The 23,347-nt window shown below is 44.8% G+C and overlaps 2 protein-coding genes across 3 annotated transcripts; both read left to right on the top strand.

Moving 5' to 3' along the window:
- The first annotated feature begins 1,768 nt into the window (after window positions 1-1,768).
- LOC123168712 (F-box protein At5g67140) lies at window positions 1,769-4,108 on the top strand. Its single transcript, XM_044586579.1, has 5 exons — window positions 1,769-1,934; window positions 2,037-2,183; window positions 2,280-2,415; window positions 3,108-3,206; window positions 3,621-4,108. The coding sequence occupies exons 1-5, from the start codon at window positions 1,789-1,791 to the stop codon at window positions 3,819-3,821; spliced, it is 729 nt and encodes a 242-aa protein (XP_044442514.1). The 5' UTR covers window positions 1,769-1,788; the 3' UTR covers window positions 3,822-4,108.
- Window positions 4,109-4,803: 695 nt separating this feature from the next.
- LOC123168325 (F-box protein At5g67140) lies at window positions 4,804-11,621 on the top strand. 2 transcript variants are annotated; one of them, XM_044586196.1, is made up of 5 exons: window positions 4,804-5,223; window positions 5,376-5,522; window positions 5,664-5,790; window positions 6,268-6,366; window positions 11,181-11,621. In XM_044586196.1, exons 1-5 carry the CDS (start codon window positions 4,820-4,822, stop codon window positions 11,379-11,381), a joined length of 978 nt encoding a protein of 325 aa, XP_044442131.1. In that variant the 5' UTR covers window positions 4,804-4,819; the 3' UTR covers window positions 11,382-11,621. The 2 variants fall into 2 exon arrangements, with proteins under 2 accessions (XP_044442131.1, XP_044442130.1); XM_044586195.1 differs by having other exon boundaries at window positions 5,655-5,790.
- Window positions 11,622-23,347: the final 11,726 nt, after the last annotated feature.

The following is a 23,347-nucleotide window of genomic DNA, read 5'->3' as shown; positions in this document are numbered from 1 at the left end:
CCGGCCACAGACAGCCCCTCCCCCCCCCCCCCCCCCCCGAGCAGGAGGAGGGCGGATCCGGAGGCTGGCATGCCAGATCCGGCACGGGAGAGGGAGGGAGAAACCGGCTCGGGGCGCCCGCCATGGCCATGTCGGCGGAGCTTTCGGGTTGGATCTTGAAGGAGCAGGTGGGGGTGGTCGAGGCGGGAGGTACCTCGCCGCCGCCGTCCGCCGCTAGGCTTCGCCCCGCAGCGTCCTCCGGCGACGGCGAGGGGAGGGAGTGTAAGTAAAAAGGTATAATAACATAACTTAGTTAACAAGATGGATTAACCTTTTTCTGTAGAAAACAAGGAGTGCGGTGTATATGTATACTCGTGCATACACTTACACGTTATCTTTCTTTTTTTGACATCAACACTTACACGTTATCTATTGAATACTGAGTTGCAGAGCTTCACCCAACCACAACAATCACCTTGCTATAGGCATAATCATTTGTAGGCTTGAATTGGACTTTAATTAGGAAAAGCTAGTCAACTATCGTGACATATTTGGAAAAAAATGACATCAATGTAAAACTATTGATTACAAAAGAACTATCATCTTATGATGAGGTAGGGTGTGCGTAAGTGTGTACATAGGATGGTGACGGAGCATGCAAAAAAAGATACCGGGCGGGCTGAATGGGCCAAGCTGTAAGGAATTACTACTAGCTGGCATTCTATAACCAATGGGCTTCTATATGGTGAGAAGCTGCAGAGCTGGGTGGGTAATGACCCATTAGGCCTTGCCTAATTAAGCTCCGCCAATGCATAAGAGGTTGACAGCATAGGCATGTAAGTGGGCACCATGCGGCCTTGGTGACCGCTGGCAGCGACACGCGACGAGATCCTGCGGCCTCGGATCCGCCAGCCCCGGATTCTGCCGCCAATTGGGCAACGGATTCCCAACGGATAGCTGAAGACTGCGGGAGGGCGTACTTCTCTCGGGATCATCAGAGAGCGGCGCAGACGACCATCTGCTCCTCAAGACTACAAGGGATGAGCTCCCAGTCCTCGGATCCAGACATGTTGAAGTCGGATCCAGGCGCCGCCATGGAGGAGAACACCGGAGCTAGCCAGAGAGGAGCTTGGTAGTGTGGGAGGGGAAGGAAGTGGAGTGGAATGCGGCTAGGGTTTCGGTCGAAGTGTGGATAGGGTCCATTTTATGTGGGAGCGGATGTGCCAGAGAGGTTCGGATCCAACGTGGCGGGTGTGTCTGAATGTCCCTATATCCGCCTAAGATTTAGGATTGATATGAGAAGTGTCGGTCAGTCCGGACATTTGGACCAGCTATGACGAGGCCGGTTGGGTGACCTTTTTGCATCCGGACACTGACGGGGCAGCCCGTCGTTTCGGAAGGGTATGGGTCTCGTTGTAGATGCTCTAAGGCTCGCATGCATTTCAGTATCAAGTTTGACAATTTGTTTGGTCAACAAAATATTTGTTATATATCAGCAAAAATACTGGTATATCATTACATTCGTGTTAGGAGCAAGTACTTTGTACTGTACATGCTCTAAACGAATACGAGACCTTGAATACCCACGATCTCAAATTCTTTGTTCTCGATTCTATGGTCATAACCGTAATTTACTTTGTTTTAGGAGCGCGGCTGACAGGTGGGCGCCTCCATCTCCATGTATGACGCGATGATGTGCACACTCCGGAAACATGTCCACACTCAACTCCAGAACAGTGCCCCACCCGATCTGCCGTGCCTGTATAAGCCTTTCCATCCGCGCGACGGCGAGAGCGAGACCGAGCAAAAATGGGGATGCAGCCGCAGACACAGCAAGGAGGGGGCGGCGCCGCCGCGGCGAAGGAAATGGAGGAGGAGCCGCACGTCGAGCGGCTTCCCGCCGACCTCCTCGCGCACGTGCTCTCCCTCCTCTCCTCCTTCCACGACCTCGCCATGTACGTATTACTACCAAATCATGGACGCGCCATGATTCCCAAGCTTACGTATCCGTTCCGTTGTGTTGTGTGATGAGTCGCTTATATTCTCGTCGTTGTCAGGGCCGGGGGAGTGAGCCGACGGTGGCGCCAGGCGGTGGGCCGGTCGCTGGCGTCGCGGCGGCGGCTGAGCTTCGCGGGGCAGCGCACGGGCGACGACTCCGCCGCGCGCCTCGTCCGCGCCGCCGTCAACCTCCGCGACCTCGACGTGTGAGTAAATTGCTCCGACCTGTTCCTGATCAAGTGGAACTGCATTTTCAAGTTTTTCTGACTCTGTCTGGCTGGCCGTGAATTTTGTTGGAGAAGTTCGCGGGGCTGCTGGGGCTGCCATATCACCGACGGAGGGCTGCTGCAGATCACCATGGCGGAGTGCGTCGGCAAGCTCACGGCGATCTCGCTGTGGGGATTGGCCGGGATCACCGACAAGGGCGTCGTTCGTCTGGTATACATGCTCTGTTTTCCATTCTTCCTTTTTTTTTTCTGATTCAACTGCTTCTGCTTGGTTGTGTTCGTCTGCAACATTGCTATGATGGCATTGTCACATCACTTGTACTCGTATAGCACAAGGATTTCACACTATGGTACTGTGAAGTCGCAGGATGTCGTCATATGTTTAATAAGCCGGAGCTTTCGTGATAATTCGATGTCAGATCAAGTAACTGACCGCAGTAGCTTTCCATTCTGAACCACCAGAAATGTTTAGCTTAGTTTATTCCCTTTTGTAACAGCATAAATATATACTTACTATAGCCTCCTAATCTACTTATTTGCTCATAAGTACTCCTTCATATCATTTGCTATAATAAAAATGCTGTTTATGCATTTGTAAATTTGTTAAAATTGGAGAGAACTGTTTTTTTTAATGTTTCTGTTATGATGGTGAACATGATGTATGTACATGCAAAGGTCACTAGCATTTACAGAAAATACACTAAACAATATTTTCTTTTGTAAAACCAATTTGGGTATTTAATGGAACCATCGTGAATTGAACTAGACAAGTTAACCATCGTGAATTGATACAATTGATATCTTTGATTCTTTTTTCTCAAGAAAAATGATATATTCAATTCATGTAGAAAGGGACATCTTTAACTAATTTGTTTGTATGGTTTTTCCAACTTCCCTTTGCAGGTGTCAAGAGCCCATTCTCTGCAACACCTCAATATTGGTGGAACATTTATCACCGATGAATCATTGTATGCAGTTGCAAACAATTGTACAAACCTGAAGGTATGTCTTGCTAAATTTCAGGATTTTAGGGTGCAGATGACGGCCCTAAAAACAGTTGAAGATACTCTATTGCAGCCTGCCTCTGCGTGATACGAAGAAAGTCAAACTTCATTCAAAACATTTAGCACTGAAAACATTACTAAAATTAAAAAGAAGATATGACGCAGTCTGTTAGAGTGTCCGGACATACTTGAATTTTCACCGTCAGTTCTGGGGTTCTGCCTGCGTGCACGGCGGGGCATACGAAACAAAGTCAAACTTAACTCAAAAATTAAACACTGAAAGCCATTATTATTATTAAAAGGAACATATGACGCCGTCTGTAGAGTGTTGGAACATACTTTGAATGTTCAGCATCAGTTCTGCTCAGCCTGCGTGCACGCAAGGACTAACGTGCCGAGTTTTCTTGTGCAGAGCATCATGCTGTGGAGCTGCCGCCATGTCACGGCGGCCGGCCTGGTGGCGCTGGTGAGCAAGTGCCCGGAGTTAGAGTGCATCAACGTCGGCGGGATGAGGGTGTCGCCGGAGAGCTTCGCCGGCCTGCTCTCCATTAGCCCTGCTCTGAGGATCAGGTCCGTCCCGGAGATCCTCAACGCCAGCGTGCAGGTTTCATGAAGGAAAATGCGCTGCCGTAATCCAGTGGTTCATGGAACTGAAAACACAAAGATTCACGAGAGGGGTTTGTGGCGTTTTTATTCCTGGTGTGTTCATGCTCGGTCTGTACGTGACCTGTGTTACAGCGAATAAAAATTGTGGTCGCCCGTCCATGCCCACCATATATTTTTCCATCAAAATCATGCACACAGAAAACCTTACCAAGGTTCAGTTGTTACGGAGAGGCGAGGAGCACCTATTTGTAATCGGCGAAGCTTTCTGACCACGATTATAGCCACTGGGGATTTAAAAAATAATGCTCAGACATACATGCTTGCTGGTGTGCTTTAGTATGAATTTTGTATGCTTCGGTACAATTTCCTAAACACATCAATGGATATGATCTCGTCATCCATTTTATAATAAAAGATACTATAGTCTTTTAAAAAATACGTCGCCTTGCCGCCTGTGTACGCCGCGCAGGGCCGGTCCATTGACAGATGTTGTACACTTGCACGATCTGTTCGCCCAGGGGAAAATGGCACAAAAAGATTAGTGCTAGGTGAGAATTCCAACACGCGACCTCCTGCTGCAAAGAGTGAACTTAAAGCATCTACAGCCGGACTTGACAAATCCAGCCCCTCAAACGCCGCGGACAGTGACCGATCACCCTCAAAAAACGCATTCCACATCTGGACACCTCAATTACCATATCTTAAATCCATACAAACTCATGCAACTACGTCGACGCATACACATCGTCCGGCAAATTCGCCTTAGTTTCTTCTTCTTTTTGTCAGAAAATTGCCGTGCTTGTAAACTAAATTTGTCATCTTCGCGCCAACTAAATTGATTTGTCGTGCCTACGAATCTGACGTCGGATTTTTAGTGTTTCCGAAAATATTAGGAATGCCGAGTTCATAGTCCTTCAGTCTAGCTTAATCTCCCAACTAATACAGTTGTACAGGTCTAGGGACCTATCATCAATTGATTGATCCTTTTTTTCAAACGTGGCGGGCATGGGCAGGGCGGCTGCACGGCGCAGCGCCGTCCGCACAATCCAAAGGCGCCCCTGCTCCAACCGTGCAGGAACAAGAATCCAACAAGCCCCGTCCGTCCCCGCTTTGCGTCGTCCACTCGCGCGTCGCGTCGCCCTCCCGCCGCCCGCATCACCTTCACGTGAGCCTTCGCGATGCTGCCGGCCCGCCGCTAGTAGTATAGTCCTCCCCTGCTTTCCTCCGCGCGACCGGGGAGCCAGAGAGCGCGAGCTCGAGAAGCAAGCAAGCGCACAGGAGATGGCGGGAGACGACGCCCGGAGCGGCGCGGTGGCGCCGGCGGAGGAGGAGCCGCACGTGGAGCGGCTTCCGGCCGACATCCTCGCGCACGTCCTCTCCCTCCTCCCCTCCTTCCACGACCTCTCCATGTAAGAACCAAGAACGCGCCCGCCTTTGATTGATTTCCATGGACATCGCTTCCGCTCGGATGGATGATGGTGCCCTGCCGCCCGCCGACCGCGAGCTTGAAATTGAATTGACCCGCTCTATCTTGAATTTGGTGGTCGTCGTCGTTCGTCAGGGCCGGGGCAGTGAGCCGGCGGTGGCGCCGCGCGGTGGGCCGGTCGCTGGCGACGCGGCGGCGGCTGAGCCTGGCGGGGCAGCGCACCGGCGACGAGTCCACCGCGCGCCTCGTCCGCGCCGCCGTCAACCTCCGCGACCTCGACATGTATGTGAGCCGATCGGTCAATCGATTGATCGATCGCCCGAACAATCATGGCCAATCCAACAGTCAATTCACGCCACATATCCCCAATTAGCTTAATCATATCTTTCTAACTCTCTCCGCCCGTTCTTGGAGTTCACGAAGCTGCTGGGGCTGCCACATCACGGACCAGGGCCTGCTGGACATCTCCTCGGCGGCGTGCGTCGGCAACCTCACCTCCGTCTCGCTGTGGGGGCTGGCCGGGATCACTGACAAGGGCGTTGTTCATCTGGTAATTGATCAATTTCCTCGTCGGTTTTCCTCCATCGACCAAACTTTTTAATTTTGATGACACATGCACATGCCCACCAAATTGTCAAACTGATGGTGTGTTCATCGATCCTATCTACCACCGGCTAGCCATTGCTATCATGGTGTAGAAGGTGGATTTGGATACTGGATTCTAAGGTCGCATCGCGCGGGATGTCGTCAGGCATACTATTACGACGTTGCTTTCAGAATAATTCATTGTGCGGGTCAATGAGTGGACAATATACGCTTATCAGAACCATTTATTATGTGGGTCTGAAGAATCGTAGGAGTATGATGCATGGTTTCCAGTTTTTCAGAAACAAATAAAAAGTTCATGAATCCACTTGTTTATGTCCAGAAAGTTAAAAAAATGCCAAGTTAACCTGAACTACAAGAAATCTGTACTTTGTTGTGATAATTTTACCAATATGAATTTGCCAATCCTGATTCCCTGCAGGTCTCAAGGGCTCGTTCTCTGCAGCACCTGAACATTGGTGGGACATTCATCACTGACGAATCGCTCTATGCAGTTGCAGATAGTTGTCCAAATCTGAAGGTATGTACTGTTTCTCTCCGAGATAATTGCATCTATAGTCCTCGTACTCGCTGGCGACGTCCAACTCAGTCCTGAAACTTGCGTATTGCTTCAATACGGTCTTGATACACGAAAATACGTGGTCAATAAGGTCCCTGAGGTTGAAATGTCGGTCCTAGCTCTACACGTCACATACGTACTGTGTATTCCGTCGTATGCCACGTCAGACTGGCCACACTCGTCAAGTTGGACCCATATGTCAGTGGAATATTGCGAAATAAAAGAAAAAATGCACGCGGGCGGGTGGTTCGAACCCACAACATGTGGGCCGGGGAAGCGCGCGCTAGCCACCAGACAAATTGTGTGCCGGCCATATATGAGGAGATGCACACCCTATATATGTAGTCCTTTTTATAAGAAATCTATTTAGGTTTTTTTGAGTGAAAAGAAATATAATTAGGTATTCACAGTCTTTTTTGGGGCTGTACGAGCCTGTTTCTTTTGTTTTATAGCTACGACCCAGCTGTGTTCTCTGTGTTCTGGTTTTTGTTCGTGTTCATTTTTTTGGGCAGTCTCCTATTTGGCGCGCGCAACCTGATGCGTACCACCTCCCCCGCCCCCTGAGCCCACTGCATACAGAATTTTTGAAATTGCGAATATTTTTAATTCATGATTTTTTTTCATATCGGTCAACATTTTTAAAAAATTGGGCTGAACAATTTTCGTATTTAAAATTTGTTTATTGAATTCAAAAAATGTTCACCCTATTTTTGAAGTTGCGATTTTATTATTCATGAAATGTTTACAAATTCGTGAATAATGTTTGAAATGGTGCACATGTTTTTTGGAACTCGTCAACAAGTCTTTTTTGCATAGGCAAACATTTTTTTAATTCGTGAATAACTTTTGAATTTCAGAAACATTTTGTTTGTGATGAACATATTTTAGAGTCAACAATATATTTTTTAATCATTGAACATTTTTTTCAAAATTTACAAAATATATTTTTCTAAATCCCAAGCATTTTCTTGCGATATTTTCAGAAATTCAAGGACATTTTTTGTATACACGAACATTTACTTTTGAATCATGAGCATTTTTTGAATCGATGGACATAAAAAAAATCAATTCATGAATACCAAGTGTGTGTGTGTGTGTGTGCGTGTGTGTGTGTGTGTTTGTGATATGTGTGGAGATGCATGCCCTATATATTTAGTCTTTTGTACAAGTTGCCGACAAATGTTTCCTACAAGCAGTGGTAGTTACCACCAGTTGCGTTTTGTATGTTGTATGTAGTATCTGTCGAAACCGAGAATATGTACGTGTAGTATGTAGTATATAACAATGATTAGGTAGTATATATACAAATTTTTAGGTAGTATGTACCATTTTTTTAGTATGCTCTTTTTAACGTACAAATATGTATGTATTTCATAAATATAACAAAAACTATGGGTTCATATGCAATTTTTTCACGTAACTTGCTTTGAAATATCTTAGATATAGTACATGAACATATTTAAAATAATAAAATAGTATATATAGTACCACTTGGTAGTATATGAGATATGTGGGGTAACTACCACCGGGTGGTAGGATGGATTTTCCATATATATATATATATGTGTGTGTGTGTGTGTGTGTGTGTGTGTGTGTGTGTGTGTGTGTGTGTGTGTGTGTGTGTATGTGTGTGTGTGTGTGAGGAGATGCACTCCCAAAATATTCAGCATATATTTGAAGTTGCGAACATTTTCTATATTCATGAACTTTTTACAAGTTAGTGAATATTTTTTGACTTTACGAATATTTTTTGAAACTACGTAAATGTTTTTTGGAACCCGTCAACAAGTTTTTTTTGCATAGGCAAATAGTTCTTGAAATTCGTGAAAAACATTTGAAATTCAGAAACATGTTTTTGTGATGAACATTTTTGAATTCCTCAATACATTTTGAATCAGTGAACAATTTTTAAAATTCTGGAATTATATTTTTTTAAATTCCCAAGGATTGTTTTGAATATTTTAAAAACTTTACGGACATTTGTTGTAGACACAACGTTTTACTCTTTAATCATGAACATTTTGTGAATCAATGAATTTTTTAAAATAAAAACTCATGAATATTTTAAAATTCACGTATATTTTTAAAGAGACAGTGATATGCTTATAATTATTCCCTCCGTCCGAAAATACTTGTCATTAAAATGGATAAAAAGGGATGTATCTAGATCTAGATACATCCCTTTTTATTCATTTTGATGATAAGTATTTCCGGACGGAGGGAGTATAGTGCATCCCCATGTTAACCAAGATCACGCACTCGCCTGGTGGCCCGCTCAGGCAGTGGTTGGGCAGAGCTTATGGGTTCGAATCCCCCCTCCGTGTTTTTTTTTTCATTTTATTTCTCGGCCCATTGACATATGGGCTGCATACGGACGTGGCCTCCACTACAGAAATACGAGATATGTACGTGACGCGTAGAGCCAGGACTGGCGTTTCAACCTCAGGGACTGTATTGACCATGTATTTTCGTATACCGGGACCGTATTGAAGCAATACGCAAGTTCAAGGACTGAGTTGGATGTTGCCTACGAGTACAAGGACTATGTATGCAATTATCTCGTTTCTCTTCTCTGAACTTTACTACTTTCCTTTGGAACAGTTGTTCTGTAGACGGCTGCACCTAATAAATTTTCTACAAATAAAAGGCCTAATTAAGGACGTTATTTTATAGTTTGATATATTATGTGGTATATGCGGTTCATGAATAAAAAGGGGACAATTAATTGTACATGTCATGCAAGTAGATTAGTTGGTTGGACCCATCATGGAAAATGAACTAATTGTCTTTATTCAAGCTCAACTCTATGGATGGAGATAGCCTCATGATCTCTCTTGGGTACCTCTTAGTTTCACAGTTGAGCGACTCATTTTAAAATTTGTTGAGGTTTGCAATTAAGGTTGAGAGTACAGAGTAACAATAAGATTGCTTTGTGGACTTCATTTAGCTTTTTATGTTAATCAATTTGAGAATTTCATTTGGCAGTAACGGATTGGAGACCATTGCTCACTTGGGAACTTGTTTTCCTTGTAAATTTTCACAAAAAACCTCCACGTGGATATGGGACTCCTTTGAGCCTAGCTTTTAAAAAAACAATAACCTCAAAAAAAATCTGAAAATAGTTCTTTCTCTAGAAAACAAATTATGAACAAACTTTAAATTCTGGAAACTCATGCATGTTATGAATGGTATGATACTGATACGAATTAAAAAATATCCCCGCAAAAAAGAAGTAAAAAAAGTATCCCACCCCAACCCATCCCAAATCTGAAGAACAAAAGGGCGGCAAATCTGACCAAAGACAGTCACCAACAATGAGAGATAGTGCTGGAGAGGATTCGAGAAACAAACTACTTGTTGGCAATTGAAACAATTTAAAAATATTATTTAGTTACACCTAAACTAGGTATTCTTGCACTTGAAAAAAGATCTATGAAGTTATTTGTTTGTTTTCTACATTCTAGAACAATCTACCGAATTTTGTAGATATATATGATTACTCTGGATGAGAACACGTGAACACACTAGATATGGACACATAAACACATTATAAGAATACAACAAGAATGCATAAACTAATTTATGAAGTAATATGGTAGTTTAGGTTTTCTTAGATAAGGTACAAATCAATTTAACAAAGTATTTTCTCAAACAATCCCTCTGAAAAAAAACATGTTTTGTGACAAATATAGTTTTAGTTACCTAAACAAATGTATTTTAATGGATAAATACTATAATCATACAAAAATATGTATATTACCATAGAGAATATGGTTGACCTCTTATTTCAAATAGCTACACCAAAACTAATATTAAGATACAATGTCAAAGATATATGACAGACATTTAATAAGAGTTAACACGAAATAAAAATGTTTAGTATAAACATGTCTAAGCAATTATTTTTAATTAATTTTATTTGACCACACGTGAATCTCCAAAAACTATTTTGAATAGATCAATTAATTTATATTTCAGTGTGGATAACTGTTGAGGCCACTTATATGTTATTTATATGAAAGTGTGATCACCTTCCATGATGGCAGAAAGCTCAGTTTTTGTAGGTACATTTCAATTAATATATTACTACAACTCATCATTCGTTACACATTTAGATTACCTTCACTACAAATTATGGATCAATGCTAAAACGCAGATGGTTTCCATTATAGATGAAATGGAGCGGAAACTTTTCATTCCTTCCCAAATAAGTGAAAATATAAACAAATAATTATAAAAGGATGCAAAAATGGAAAGTTTCTTGTAAAAAAGGGAAATGGACGATGTTTTCTGACAAAACTGCTGCAAAAATGGAATTTTCCTATACGCACATGTGAAAAATTTCGTTTATCATTTGTGAATGTAGCCCACTCGAGCCTAGCCCATGTACATTGTTGGCCCAACCTAATTCTGTAAAAAATATACTAATGCTTATGCGATCTTCGTCCCTCTCAGACTCTCACTACATGGCTCCTACTCCTATCCTTCATGCCTACTTGTCGACACACCTCGTTGCCCCTTCATTGGTGTATAATCGAACAAGTTTATTGATTTAATTTTGCTTTCTGTATGGCTCAAGGTTTTATTAAAAAAAACTTCCAATGTTGTATCCATGTTCACGCCTTATTTGATCAGCAGTTTCTGCTTCATTTGCGGAATTTTCATATTGTTTCTGCTTCCGCTAAGAAAATGAAAAACAAATATCGTAGTATTCAGTTCCGTTTGTTTCCCCTCCATTTTTCATCCCTATTTTACATGGACTATTTTTTTTGCAGAGCATCATACTGTGGAGCTGCCGCCACGTGACTGAGGCCGGACTAGTGGCACTCGTGAACAAGTGCCTGGAACTGGAGTGCATCAACGTTGGCGGTATGCGGGTGTCGCCGGAGAGCTTCGCGGGCCTGCAGTCCATCAGCCCTGCCCTGCGGATCAGGTCCATCCCGCAGATCCTCAACGCCGACGTGCAGGTTGCCTGAAAAAAAAAACATACCCCTGCTATATACCGCAATCCATCGCTCCATGAAAATTACTATTGAAAGAAAAGGTGAGAATTAAGTGATTTATGTTGTTCTTGATTCAGGTTGTGTTGATGTGTTGACAGTGTTGTGCATATGTTGACTTGTACATACATGTTGTAAAGAATAAAAGTGTAAGGCAGACATACTCTGCAAAACTATGCATCCGGACTGTTCAAAAAGTTGGATGTTACAGATTCATTTTCAGTTCATTTGTGAGATCAATTTGACAATAAGTTCCTTTGACTGAGATGTTCATGCCGGTGGACTAGGAAAACATGGATCTCAATGTTATCTTTTGGGTCTTTTTGCTGTTTGTTTATTCACTCATTAGCATAGCTTGAGGAATTGATGCTAGAGTTTCTCACTTGGACCATGTGTTCCACCAAGATAACCTTCCAAGATGGAAACGTCTCAGGAACCATATGCCAACCTGTGAGACAAGGACGCAAACCCAACCAAACAGGGAGCTAAGTGTTGGAGGTGCAGTCCAGGCTAAGCGGAGGTGGCAGCCACGTGCGCAGGATGATGATGGGCGAAGCGTTTTTTGGCCTAAATTGTGCTCATAATCCAGTTCGTGGCCTAATCTGTGCAGATTTCGAGTTTGTGGCCTAATTTGTGCTTTTAATTTGAGTTCATGAACGAACCGTGCATTTTTTTGAAACGAAGGCAAAGTTTTGTCTCATCGATTAATTAAGAAGAAGAAAATTGCCCAGTTAATTAACGGAAAACCAGGCAAAAACCAATACAAACATAGCACGGACTAACTACTCACGTGAAAAGAAACTCACAACTGCACTGGCGACTCCTGACAGACTCTCTGATTACACAACATCCACAAACCACGACATTGCTACTACGCCATGTGAACCCCGACAAGAACACCTCAACAGAAGACATCAGACACCTTCCAAGCCACAACGACAACCCAATCCAAAAGGACGGGCCAAGAGACTGAAGATCATCCATCAAGCAGCCTGAAATGCCTTGCCTATGGCGCTACTCTTGCCTTTGCCCACCTTCTTTTGTTTGCCTTTTATTGGTGTCCCAGTTAGGAGGCAAGCAATCGACCTACCCAAACCAGGTGTAGCAACCTCCACACTAGCGAGCAAGTCACAAAGTTCTTTCGCGAAGAGAGCATCTGGATTTGGAGTAGGTCACTAGTAGGAAAAGGGGCTTTTACCCCTGTTTGTAAGGGCCTTTTGTCCCGGTTTTCGAACCGGGACTAAAGGGTCGTTACTAAAGCCCTAACCCTTTAGTCCCGGTTCTTACACGAACCGGGACAGAAGGTCCTCCACGTGGCCGCTGCTGCCAGCCCAGGCAGGGGGGCCTTTGGTCCCGGTTGGTGCCACCAACAGGGACCAATAGGCAGGGCCTTTTGTCCCGGTTGGTGTCACCAACGGGGACCAATAGGCATCCACACGTCAGCAGCTGGCAGGAGCTGAGGTTTTTGTTTTTTTTGAAAGGGGGTGGTTTAGGGGTTTTGGGGGATTAATTTAGGTGGTTCATATATTGTGTTAGCTAGCTAATTAATAGAGAGAAGTGTCCTCTCTTATCTCCGTGCTTGGTCGACGCTACGTACTATATACGTATGGAGAGGACTAGACACGCTAGCTAGTAATCAAATGAAGGAAACAGAAGATCGTCATGAACATATGCATACAGAGAGAAGTGATATCGACCACCTCTCCTTCTCCGAGAGATTGGTCGAACAACAAGTTCTCGTATATCTATCCGACACTACCGGCTACATATATACAATAATTATCTCTTACAATACAATCTCCTAATTAAATTGTAAGAACACAGGGTCCACATAGTATTCTCCGTTTTCAGCGATCACGTGGTCAAGGAAGAATGCCGCCAATTCCTCTTGAATTCCTCGCATACGATCTGGTGCTAGGAGTTCATCCCGCTTCCGAAACATCTAATTTGAAGAAGGGGGTCAATACATATATATATATATATATATATACATATATATTGTGAATATTATTGCTTACGTACTTCATATTGTTCTTCAGTGTAGCCCCGCTCACAGGTCGTGTAGCGGATGGACTCGCAAACGTAGTATCCACAGTAATTATTCCCGGGTTCCTGCCACAACCACTTTACAAGAAATAGAGGTCAATCAAACTGATAAGCAAGCATGCTAAATGGTATTGATGAAACTAGCGCTTGAATCACTAGGAGATGCGCGGAACATGCTACTATAGTACTTACTTTCGGGTGTTTAAATTGCAGCTTCTTCGGCAGTCCCGGAGCTTTTGTGGTGAATTTTCTCCAAACCCTGCCAGACAAAGAAAACAATTACTTGATATCAGGAAATGAACAAAGTTGCTGATATGGTGGATAATGATCGATTTAACTTACTTCTCGAGCATTTGAGTCATGTTCGCATAGTCCTGGGGATCTTTTCGTCTCGAGTCTAAGACGGTTACTACTCCCTGCTCAAGCTTAATCTCTAGGAGAATATAATGGAAGCTGCGCATGCATGCATAAGTCATCAATTACATTACCATAACCTGGACTAATAAGGGAAACCGAATATGCACAAGACAGTAACACTCACTTGAAGTTGTAAGGAAAGAGTATTATATCTTTGTTTTGATTTAATACCAACGATTGTAGCAAGTTGGCCTCGGCTTCTTTGGGATGTTTTTCAACCGTATATACATCTATGAGATTTGTGTTAATGAACCCAATATCACTGATTTGTCTTTTCTTCAATTCGGCGATCTTCAATCTGCATAATATAGTGAGGATAATTATAAATACATGCAATGAAAGAGTTGAGCTATATAGAGAGACTTAATGACAGAAGTAGTACTACTTACTTACAGACAGTAGCAAGTGATCGTTGTTTTATCGAGGGCCTTTTGATTGTAAAACTGGAAGAAATCCTCAAATGGAACATTCAACAGTTCAATTCCAACGAGGTCATGCTCCGGTTTAACTCTCAGCGTCAAAGTACTCATCCCATCAGACGCTCTGCAGGTTTTCATGTACCAATCATGTAATCTTCGCATCATCGTTGTTAGAGATCTTTCATCTTTGACGAGAGGCTTCCCGTAATGGTATTTGTGTTCGTCCACCTCCATGATTTCATAATGTACATCGTCGGGCAGGTAATCTCCAAGATTGCTATAACCGGGCACCATCCTCGGATCATTAGCAACGATGTCTTTTGACACCTTGAGCGGGGGGCATGATTGGTTCGCTTGTTCGCCGAGCTGGGCAATTTTTTTCCCAGCTTGTCGTCCTTTTAACCTTTGATCACTGACAGTACTTCCCGACCGCTCCGCTTCGGCATATGTCTTTGCAAGAATGCGCTCATAGATGCCTCTCGGTGGAGACTTTGGTGGTTTTGTCAGGGCAGCCAGAGTGCACTTTGCTTTCACCGGATCTACCTTCTCCTCCGGAGGTGGATGTTTCCTTGCTTTCACCCCTTCAAAGAAGTTTGTCACTTCGTCTCGCACGATCTTCCTGGTTTCCTCCTCGGTCCTCTCGTATGGTAACTTCTCTGGAGTCTTCAGAGAAGGACCGAATCTGTATTGCCTCCCGCCTCTGGCAGCTGTACTGCTAGACACCGGCAGAGCAGACGGAGCGGCTGCGGCTGTCTTCTTTCCTTGCTTACGAGGCGGAGGAGAAGGACTACGACGCGCCGGAGCAGCCGCAGCGACGGCGGGTCTCTTCCGCCCTTGCTGACAAGGCGGAGAAGGAGGAGGCTGGCTGCTCTGGCGCGCCGGCGCAGGCGGAGAAGGAGGCGGAGTGCTGCCACGCGCCGGAGAAGGAGGCTGAGTGCCCTGATCACTCGCCGGAGGAGGAGGCGGAGGAGAAGGCGGAGTGCCGCCACGCGCCGGAGAAGGAGGCTGAGTGCCCTGATCACTCGCCGGAGGAGGAGGCGGAGGAGGAGGCGGAGTGCCCTTACTCGCCGGAGCCGTCCAGTTCGGAAGCTTGATGAGCTCCTTCCGCCATAGGCATGGAGTCTTCAGAGCAGAACCCAGCCGAGTCTCCCCTTCACCGGTAGGGTGGTCAAGCTGGAGCTCCTCAAATCCCTCCGTTATTTCATCCACCATCACCCTAGCATATCCTTCTGGAATCGGCCGGCAGTGGTAGGTTGCGCCGGGTTCAGGAGGTAAAACAGAGCCAACAGCCGCCTTGACTTTGAAGTTCTGCCATTCCGCCATAAGGTGGCAATGTTGAGACTCCGTGATAGCATCCACGGGGTAGCTAGCAGGAGCCGCATGCTCCAGCTAAAGCAGCTCGGTGGAAGCCACGCTTCTTCTCCGCTGAGATGGCGGTGTAGCTTCGGGGGCAGTTTCGGCATGTCGATTGCCGTCTCGTTCCTCTAGCGCTTGAACCCTTTCGTGCAGCTTCTGAATTTGGATCTGCTCCACTTTTTTCCTCCTCTCCTGGCTTTTGTAACCGCCCGCGTCCGGAAAACCAGCCTTCCACGGAACGGAGCCTGGCGTGCCTCGTGTCCGTCCAGGGTGCTCAGGATTCCCGAGGGCCATTGTGAGCTCGTCGTTCTCTCTGTCTGGAACGAACGTCCCTTCCTGCGCTGCATCGATATATTGCTGAATCTTCTTGACTGGTATTCTCAAAAGCTCGTTCATCCAAACGCACCTCCTTGATACAGGGTCCAAGGTTCCGCCAGCCCCGAAGAACCAAGTCCGGCAACGGTCTGTCCAGTTCATTGTCTGTGGTTCGATCCCTTTTTCAAGCAGATCATTCTCAGCCTTGGCCCACTTAGGTCGGGCTTTGAGGTCGCCACCTGTCCCCGTGCGATGGTGAAGCTTCTTCTTCGCAGCATTCTTCTTGTTTGTCGCTGACATCTTCTTACTCTTTTCCGATGTCTTGTGGACCACAAATGCGGGCCAGTGATCTCTGATCTTCTCATACCGGCCGATGAATTCTGGTGTCTCTTCTTTGTCGACAAACGTTTTCAGCTCATTCTTCCACCTCCTGAATAGGTCTGCCATCTTCTTAAGAGCATGAGACTTGATTAATTGCTCTTTAACTAGCTTCTCTGGATCCTCCTCTGGCGGTAGGGTGAAATTTGCCTTCAGCTCAGTCCAAAGATCATCTTTCTGCATATCATTGACATAAGACACCTCAGGGTCTTCCTTCTTAGGCTTATACCATTGGTGGATGCTGATCGGGATCTTGTCCCTAACTAGAACCCCGCACTGAGCAGCAAATGCATCCTTTGTCCGGATGGGTTCAATTGGTTGGCCATCGCGCGCGATTGCTGTGATCTCAAACCTTTCATCCGAGCGCAACTTTCTCTTCGGGCCTCGTCTCTTTACCGCAGTTGTGCTTGATCCGGAGGGCTAGAAAAAAGAAGAAAGACGAGTGTTAATTAATATGTGTACATACCAAAACAATGAATGCATCAATTAGCTAGTCAGCACAGGCTTAACTAATATATTTACCTGGCCGGACTCTGTTCGGTCACCGGAGCCGTCACCACGGGCTCCTTCTTGCACCAGCATTGGGTCACCGGAGCCATCATAATCATGTCTTTCCTCCTCCACTCTTCGATCACCATAGCCTGCTTCTTCACCCTGTTCTTCCAGACCATCATTGTCGTTAAGATACGACAAGATATCACCTCCGGCTAAGATTATGTCCCCCAACACCTCTTCTGCTTGCTCGTCTCGTCCGTGCTCCATTGTTTCTGCAAATATTACAACATGGCAATTATTACACAAACATGACAGCAGGTGGATATATTAGTGCAAACGTAGACCTAGCTTATTCCGGGTTTGGGGTGGCCTCGGCAACGCTTCCGGTTTGGTGGCACCGGTGGTCCCGGTTGGTGCCACCAACCGGGACCAATGGCCTTGCACAGCGGCGTGGTGGTGGGAGTTTAGTCCCACCTCGCTAGCTGAGAGAGAGCCGCACCTGTTTATAAGGTGCGGTGCGCCTGAGGTATCGAGCTCCTCTCTAAAGCAGGCTTATGGGCCTACCCTCTCTGTACATGCCTGTGGGACTACTGGGCCTTCTGCGGGCCTGAATCCTGGCCCATGGATGGGTTTATAGTCGTATTCAGGCCGTGGTGGCCGAGTAGGTGGCATAATTTTTATTTTTTGCCTTTTTTTGTTTTCTTTTTTGCTTTATTTATTTTGTTTTGTTTCTACTTACAACAAAAAAACTTATTTATTTTATTTTATTTTGTTTCTAATTACTTATTTATTTTACTTTATGATAATTCTTTTTGCTATTAAAGTTTCTATCAAAAAAAGTTCTTTATGAAAATTCTTTTGCTGTATTTAGTTCTTTTGTTTTATTTTTTGCTTTATTTATTTTGTTTTGTTTCTACTTACAACAAAAAACTTATTTATTTTATTTTATTTTGTTTCTAATTACTTATTTATTTTACTTTATGATAATTCTTTTTGCTATTAAAGTTTCTATCAAAAAAAGTTATTTATGAAAATTCTTTTTGCTTTTAATGATTTTGAACAGAAAATACTTCGATAATTTTAGTTGCATCAATTTTATATGATTTTAGTTTCAATAATAATAGAGGTTTCTTATAATGTTTTGAACAGAAAATACTTTGTTAATTTTAGTTTCATAAATTTTATTAAAGTTTATTTTATTTTGTCGGAACACAAGAAGTCCGGAGTTGTAATAAGTTATTAAAAATAAAAAAGAGGCGCTATGCTCGTTGATTTGCTTCAAGCCTTTCGGAATAGTGTAGACTGCACTGCACATAGCTCCATGCAGTCTACCTTATTCCTCAAGGCTTGAAGCTAAGCAACGTGAGCATTGCGCCTCTTCTTCATCGTCTCTGCACTCAGGGCTTATAAACCGCTCCTAGTGCCTCTCAGCTAGCGAGGTGGGACTAAAAAACTGCTTAGTAAGAAACTCTAGTACCGGTTCGTGCCATGAACCGGTACTAAAGGTGCTCATGGGGCCACAACCTCATTAGTACCGGTTCGTGGCACCAACAGGGACCAAAGGGTGGAATTGGTCCCGGTTCGTGCCACCAACCGGGACCAATGGCCTTGCACATCGGCGTGGTGGTGAGTTTAGTCCCACCTCGCTAGCTGAGAGAGAGCCGCACCTGTTTATAAGGTGCGGTGCGCCTGAGCTGTCGAGCTCCTCTCTAAAGCAGGCTTACGGGCCTAACCTCTCTGTACATGCCCGTGGGCCTACTGGGCCTTCTGCGGGCCTGAATCCTGGCCCATGGATGGGTTTCTAATCGTATTCAGGCCGTGGTGGCCCAGTAGGTGGCATAATTCTTAATTTTTGGCCTGTTATTTTTCATGCATTTACTAATTATTTTGAGCTATAAGACCCTAAAATTGAAAAGCATTTCAAATGAACTCTGAAAAGGTTGAAAGTTGGCATGGTATCATCATTTCATCCACATAGCATGTGCAAGAAAGTTGAGAGGGTTACGGCAAAAACTAGATGCACTTCTCGTACAAAACGGACAATGGTATCATACTCGTCTATTACAAAGTTGGCATGGTATCATCATAATAGTTGCGGGAGAAAGTCTTCACTTTTTCTTCGCTTGTGTCATTTGCTTATTGCGCCATAACCATGGATAATCTTCATCGTTTATCAGGATGCTTGGGTCAGCCTTGACTTTGAAGGGAGGAATTTCATGAAACTTTTCATAATCTTCAGACATGTCTGTCTTGCCCTCCACTCCCACAATGTCCCTTTTTCCTGAAAGAACAATGTGGCGCTTTGGCTCATCGTATGATGTATTCGCTTCCTTATCTTTTATTTTCCTCGGTCTGGTAGACATGTCCTTCACATAGATAACCTGTGCCACATCATTGGCTAGGACGAACGGTTCGTCAGTGTACCCAAGATTGTTCAGATCCACTGTTGTCATTCCGTACTGTGGGTCTACCTGTACCCCGCCTCCTGACAGATTGACCCATTTGCACTTAAACAAAGGGACCTTAAAATCATGTCCATAGTCAAGTTCCCATATGTCCATTATGTAACCATAATATGTGTCCTTTCCCCTCTCGGTTGCTGCATCAAAGCGGACACCGCTGTTTTGGTTGGTGCTCTTTTGATCTTGGGCGATCGTCTAAAATGTATTCCCATTTATCTTGTATCCTTTGTAAGTCAATACAGTCGAAGATGGTCCCCTGGACAACGAGTACAACTCATCACAAACAGTGCTGTCACCTGTGAGATGTGTTTCCAACCAACTGCTGAAAGTCCTGATGTGTTCACATGTAATCCAGTCGTCACACTGCTCCGGGTGTTTGGAGCGCAGACTGTTCTTGTGTTCATCGACATACGGGGTCACCAAGGTAGAGTTCTGTAGAACTGTGTAGTGTGCTTGAGACCAAAAATATCCGTCCCTGCATATTATTGAGTCCCCTCCAAGCGTGCCTTTTCCGGTCAGTCTCCCCTCATACCGCGATTTAGGGAGACCTATCTTCTTAAGGCCAGGAATGAAGTCAACACAAAACCCAATGACATCCTCTGTTTGATGGCCCATGGAGATGCTTCCTTCTGGCCTAGCGCGGTTACGGACATATTTCTTTAGGACTACCATGAACCTCTCAAAGGGGAACATATTGTGTAGAAATACGTCCCCAGAATGACAATCTCGTCGACTAGATGAACTAGGACGTGCGTCATGATATTGAAGAAGGATGGTGGGAACACCAGCTCGAAACTAATAAGACATTGCGCCACATGACTCCTTAGCCTTGGTATGATTTCTGGATCGATCACCTTCTGGGAGATTGCATTGAGGAATGCACATAGCTTCACAATGGCTAATCGGACTTTTTCCGGTAGAAGCCCCCTCAATGCAACCGGAAGCAGTTGCGTCATAATCACGTGGCAGTCATGAGACTTTAGGTTCTGGAACTTTTTCTCTGGCATATTTATTATTCCCTTTATATTCGACGAGAAGCCAGTCGGGACCTTCATACTGAGCAGGCATTCAAAGAAGATTTCTTTCTCTTCTTTCGTAAGAGCGTAGCTGGCAGGACCTTCAGACTGCTTCGGAGTCATGCCGTCTTTTTCGTGCAAATGTTGCAGGTCCTCCCGTGCCTCAGGTGTATCTTTTGTCTTCCCATACATGCCCAAGAAGCCTAGTAGGTTCACGCAAAGGTTCTTCGTCACGTGCATCACGTCGATTGAAGAGCGGACCTCTAGCTCTTTCCAGTAGGGTAGGTCCCAAAATATAGATTTCTTCTTCCACATGGGTGCGTGTCCCTCAGCGTCATTCGGAACAGCTAGTCCGCCGGGACCCTTTCCAAAGATTACGTGTAAATCATTGACCATAGCAAGTACGTGATCACCGGTACGCATGGCGGGCTTCTTCCGGTGATCTGCATCGCCTTTGAAATGCTTGCCTTTCTTTCGACATTGATGGTTGGTCGGAAGAAATCGACAATGTCCCAGGTACACATTCTTCCTGCATTTGTCCAGGTATATACTTTCAGTGTCATCTAAACAGTGCGTGCATGCGTGGTATCCCTTGTTTGTCTGTCCTGAAAGGTTACTGAGAGCGGGCCAATCGTTGATGGTTACAAACAGCAACGTGTGCAGGTTAAATTCCTCCTGTTTGTGCTCATCCCACGTACGTACATCGTTTCCATTCCACAGCTGTAAAAGTTCTTCAACTAATGGCCTTAGGTACACATCAATGTCGTTGCCGGGTTGCTTAGGGCCTTGGATGAGAACTGGCATCATAATGAACTTCCGCTTCATGCACATCCAAGGAGGAAGGTTATACATACATAGAGTCACGGGCCAGGTGCTGTGATTGCTGCTCTGCTCCCCGAAAGGATTAATGCCATCCGCGCTTAAACCAAACCATACGTTCCTTGGGTCAGCTGCAAACTCAGCCCAGTACTTTCTCTCGATTTTTCTCCACTGCGACCCGTCAGCGGGTGCTCTCAACTTCCCGTCTTTCTTACGGTCCTCACTGTGCCATCGCATCAACTTGGCATGCTCTTCGTTTCTGAACAGACGTTTCAACCGTGGTATTATAGGAGCATACCACATCACCTTCGCAGGAACCCTCTTCCTGGGGGGCTCGCCGTCAACATCACCAGGGTCATCTCGTCTGATCTTATACCGCAATGCACCGCATACCGGGCATGCGTTCAGATCCTTGTACGCACCGCGGTAGAGGATGCAGTCATTAGGGCATGCATGTATCTTCTGCACCTCCAATCCTAGAGGGCATACGACCTTCTTTGCTGCGTATGTACTGTCGGGCAATTCGTTATCCTTTGAAAGCTTCTTCTTCAATATTTTCAATAGCTTCTCAAATCCTTTGTCAGGCACAGCATTCTCTGCCTTCCACTGCAGCAATTCCAGTATGGTACCGAGCTTTGTGTTGCCATCTTCGCAATTGGGGTACAACCCTTTTTTGTGATCCTCTAACATGCGATCGAACTTCAGCTTCTCCTTTTGACTTTCGCATTGCGTCCTTGCATCGACAATGACCCGGCGGAGATCATCATCATCGGGCACTGGTTCCTCTTGATCTTCAGCAGCTTCCCCCCTTGCAACATCATTGGGCACATCGTTTGGTTCCTCTTGATCTTCAGCAGCTTCCGCCATTGCAGCATCACCGTATTCAGGGGGCACATAGTTGTCATCGTCCTCTTCTTCTTCGTCGTCTTCCATCATAACACCTATTTCTTCGTGCCTTGTCCAAACATTATAGTGTGGCATGAAACCCTTGTAAAGTAGGTGGGTGTGAAGGATTTTCCGGTCAGAGTAAGACTTCGTATTCCCACATATAGGGCATGGACAACACGTAAAACCATTCTGCTTGTTTGCCTCAGCCACTTCGAGAAAATCATGCACGCCCTTAATGTACTCGGAGGTGTGTCTGTCACCGTACATCCATTGCCGGTTCATCTGCGTGCATTATATATAATTAAGTGTGTCAAAAACCATTACAGAACATCATGAATAGATAATTAAGTGACCAAATTAATAGAAGTTCATCATCACATTAAAACCAAAGTACATACATAGTTCTCATCTAACAACATATATATATATATATAGCTCTCCAGAGCATCTAATTAATTAAACCATACATTGAAACTATGTAAAACATTTCAATGTGAAAACAAATGCGATCATAATCGCAACCAAGGTAACAATTGATCCAACGGCATAATGATACCAAGCCTCGGTATGAATGGCATATTTTCTAATCTTTCTAATCTTCAAGCGCATTGCATCCATCTTGATCTTGTGATCATCGACGACATCCGCAACATGCAACTCCAATATCATCTTCTCCTCCTCAATTTTTTTTATTTTTTCCTTCAAGTAATTGTTTTCTTCTTCAACTAAATTTAACCTCTCGACAATAGGGTTGGTTAGAATTTCCGGTTCAACCACCTCCTAGATAAATAAAATCTATGTCACGTTGGTCGGTATATTTGTCATAAACAATAAATGAACCAAATAGTTATAAAAAGATAATATATACCACATCCGAATCATAGACAGGACGAGGGCCGACGGGGGCGGATACCAAAACCATCGCACTATGTAATAAGAAGGAATAATAAAAGTAGCAAAATTAGACAAGTAACTATCTAAAGTAAGAATTTTTTCCTTTCAGAAAGAAGATAAGAACAAGAGGCTCACCACGGTGGTGCTGGTGACGAGATCGGCGCGGGCGATCGACGGCGGTGAAGACGGGGACGGGACGTGACGGACCGCTAAACCTAGACAAATCTCGGGGAAAATGGAGCTCGGAGGTTGAGTTTCGAGAGGAGAAAGATTAACTAGTGTGGCTCAGACATTTCATCGAACACCTCATGTTCATAGGAGGTGAGCTAGAGCACCCAAATGCCCTCCCCTCGCCGGCCAGAAAAAACAGAGCACTATGGAGTGCTCTGCTGTGGCGATGGGGTATATATAGGGAACTCTTTGGTCCCGGTTCGTGG

Source organism: Triticum aestivum, chromosome 7D, assembly GCF_018294505.1.
Source record: "Triticum aestivum cultivar Chinese Spring chromosome 7D, IWGSC CS RefSeq v2.1, whole genome shotgun sequence".
NCBI classification, from domain to species: domain Eukaryota; kingdom Viridiplantae; phylum Streptophyta; class Magnoliopsida; order Poales; family Poaceae; genus Triticum; species Triticum aestivum.
Note: the sequence above shows the minus strand (reverse complement) of the source record. Positions and strands in the feature narration are given on the sequence as shown.

Excerpts from the sequence above, each read along its gene's own strand:
- LOC123168712 (XM_044586579.1), top strand. The coding sequence starts at position 1,789 with ATGGGGATGCAGCCGCAGACACAGCAAGGAGGGGGCGGCGCCGCCGCG. Across the intron at positions 2,416-3,107 it reads ACAAGGGCGTCGTTCGTCTG|GTGTCAAGAGCCCATTCTCT; the intron begins GTATACATGCTC and ends TTCCCTTTGCAG. Across the intron at positions 3,207-3,620 it reads ACAATTGTACAAACCTGAAG|AGCATCATGCTGTGGAGCTG; the intron begins GTATGTCTTGCT and ends TTTCTTGTGCAG.
- LOC123168325 (XM_044586195.1), top strand. The coding sequence starts at position 4,820 with ATGGGCAGGGCGGCTGCACGGCGCAGCGCCGTCCGCACAATCCAAAGG. Across the intron at positions 5,523-5,654 it reads AACCTCCGCGACCTCGACAT|TTCACGAAGCTGCTGGGGCT; the intron begins GTATGTGAGCCG and ends CCGTTCTTGGAG. Across the intron at positions 5,791-6,267 it reads ACAAGGGCGTTGTTCATCTG|GTCTCAAGGGCTCGTTCTCT; the intron begins GTAATTGATCAA and ends GATTCCCTGCAG.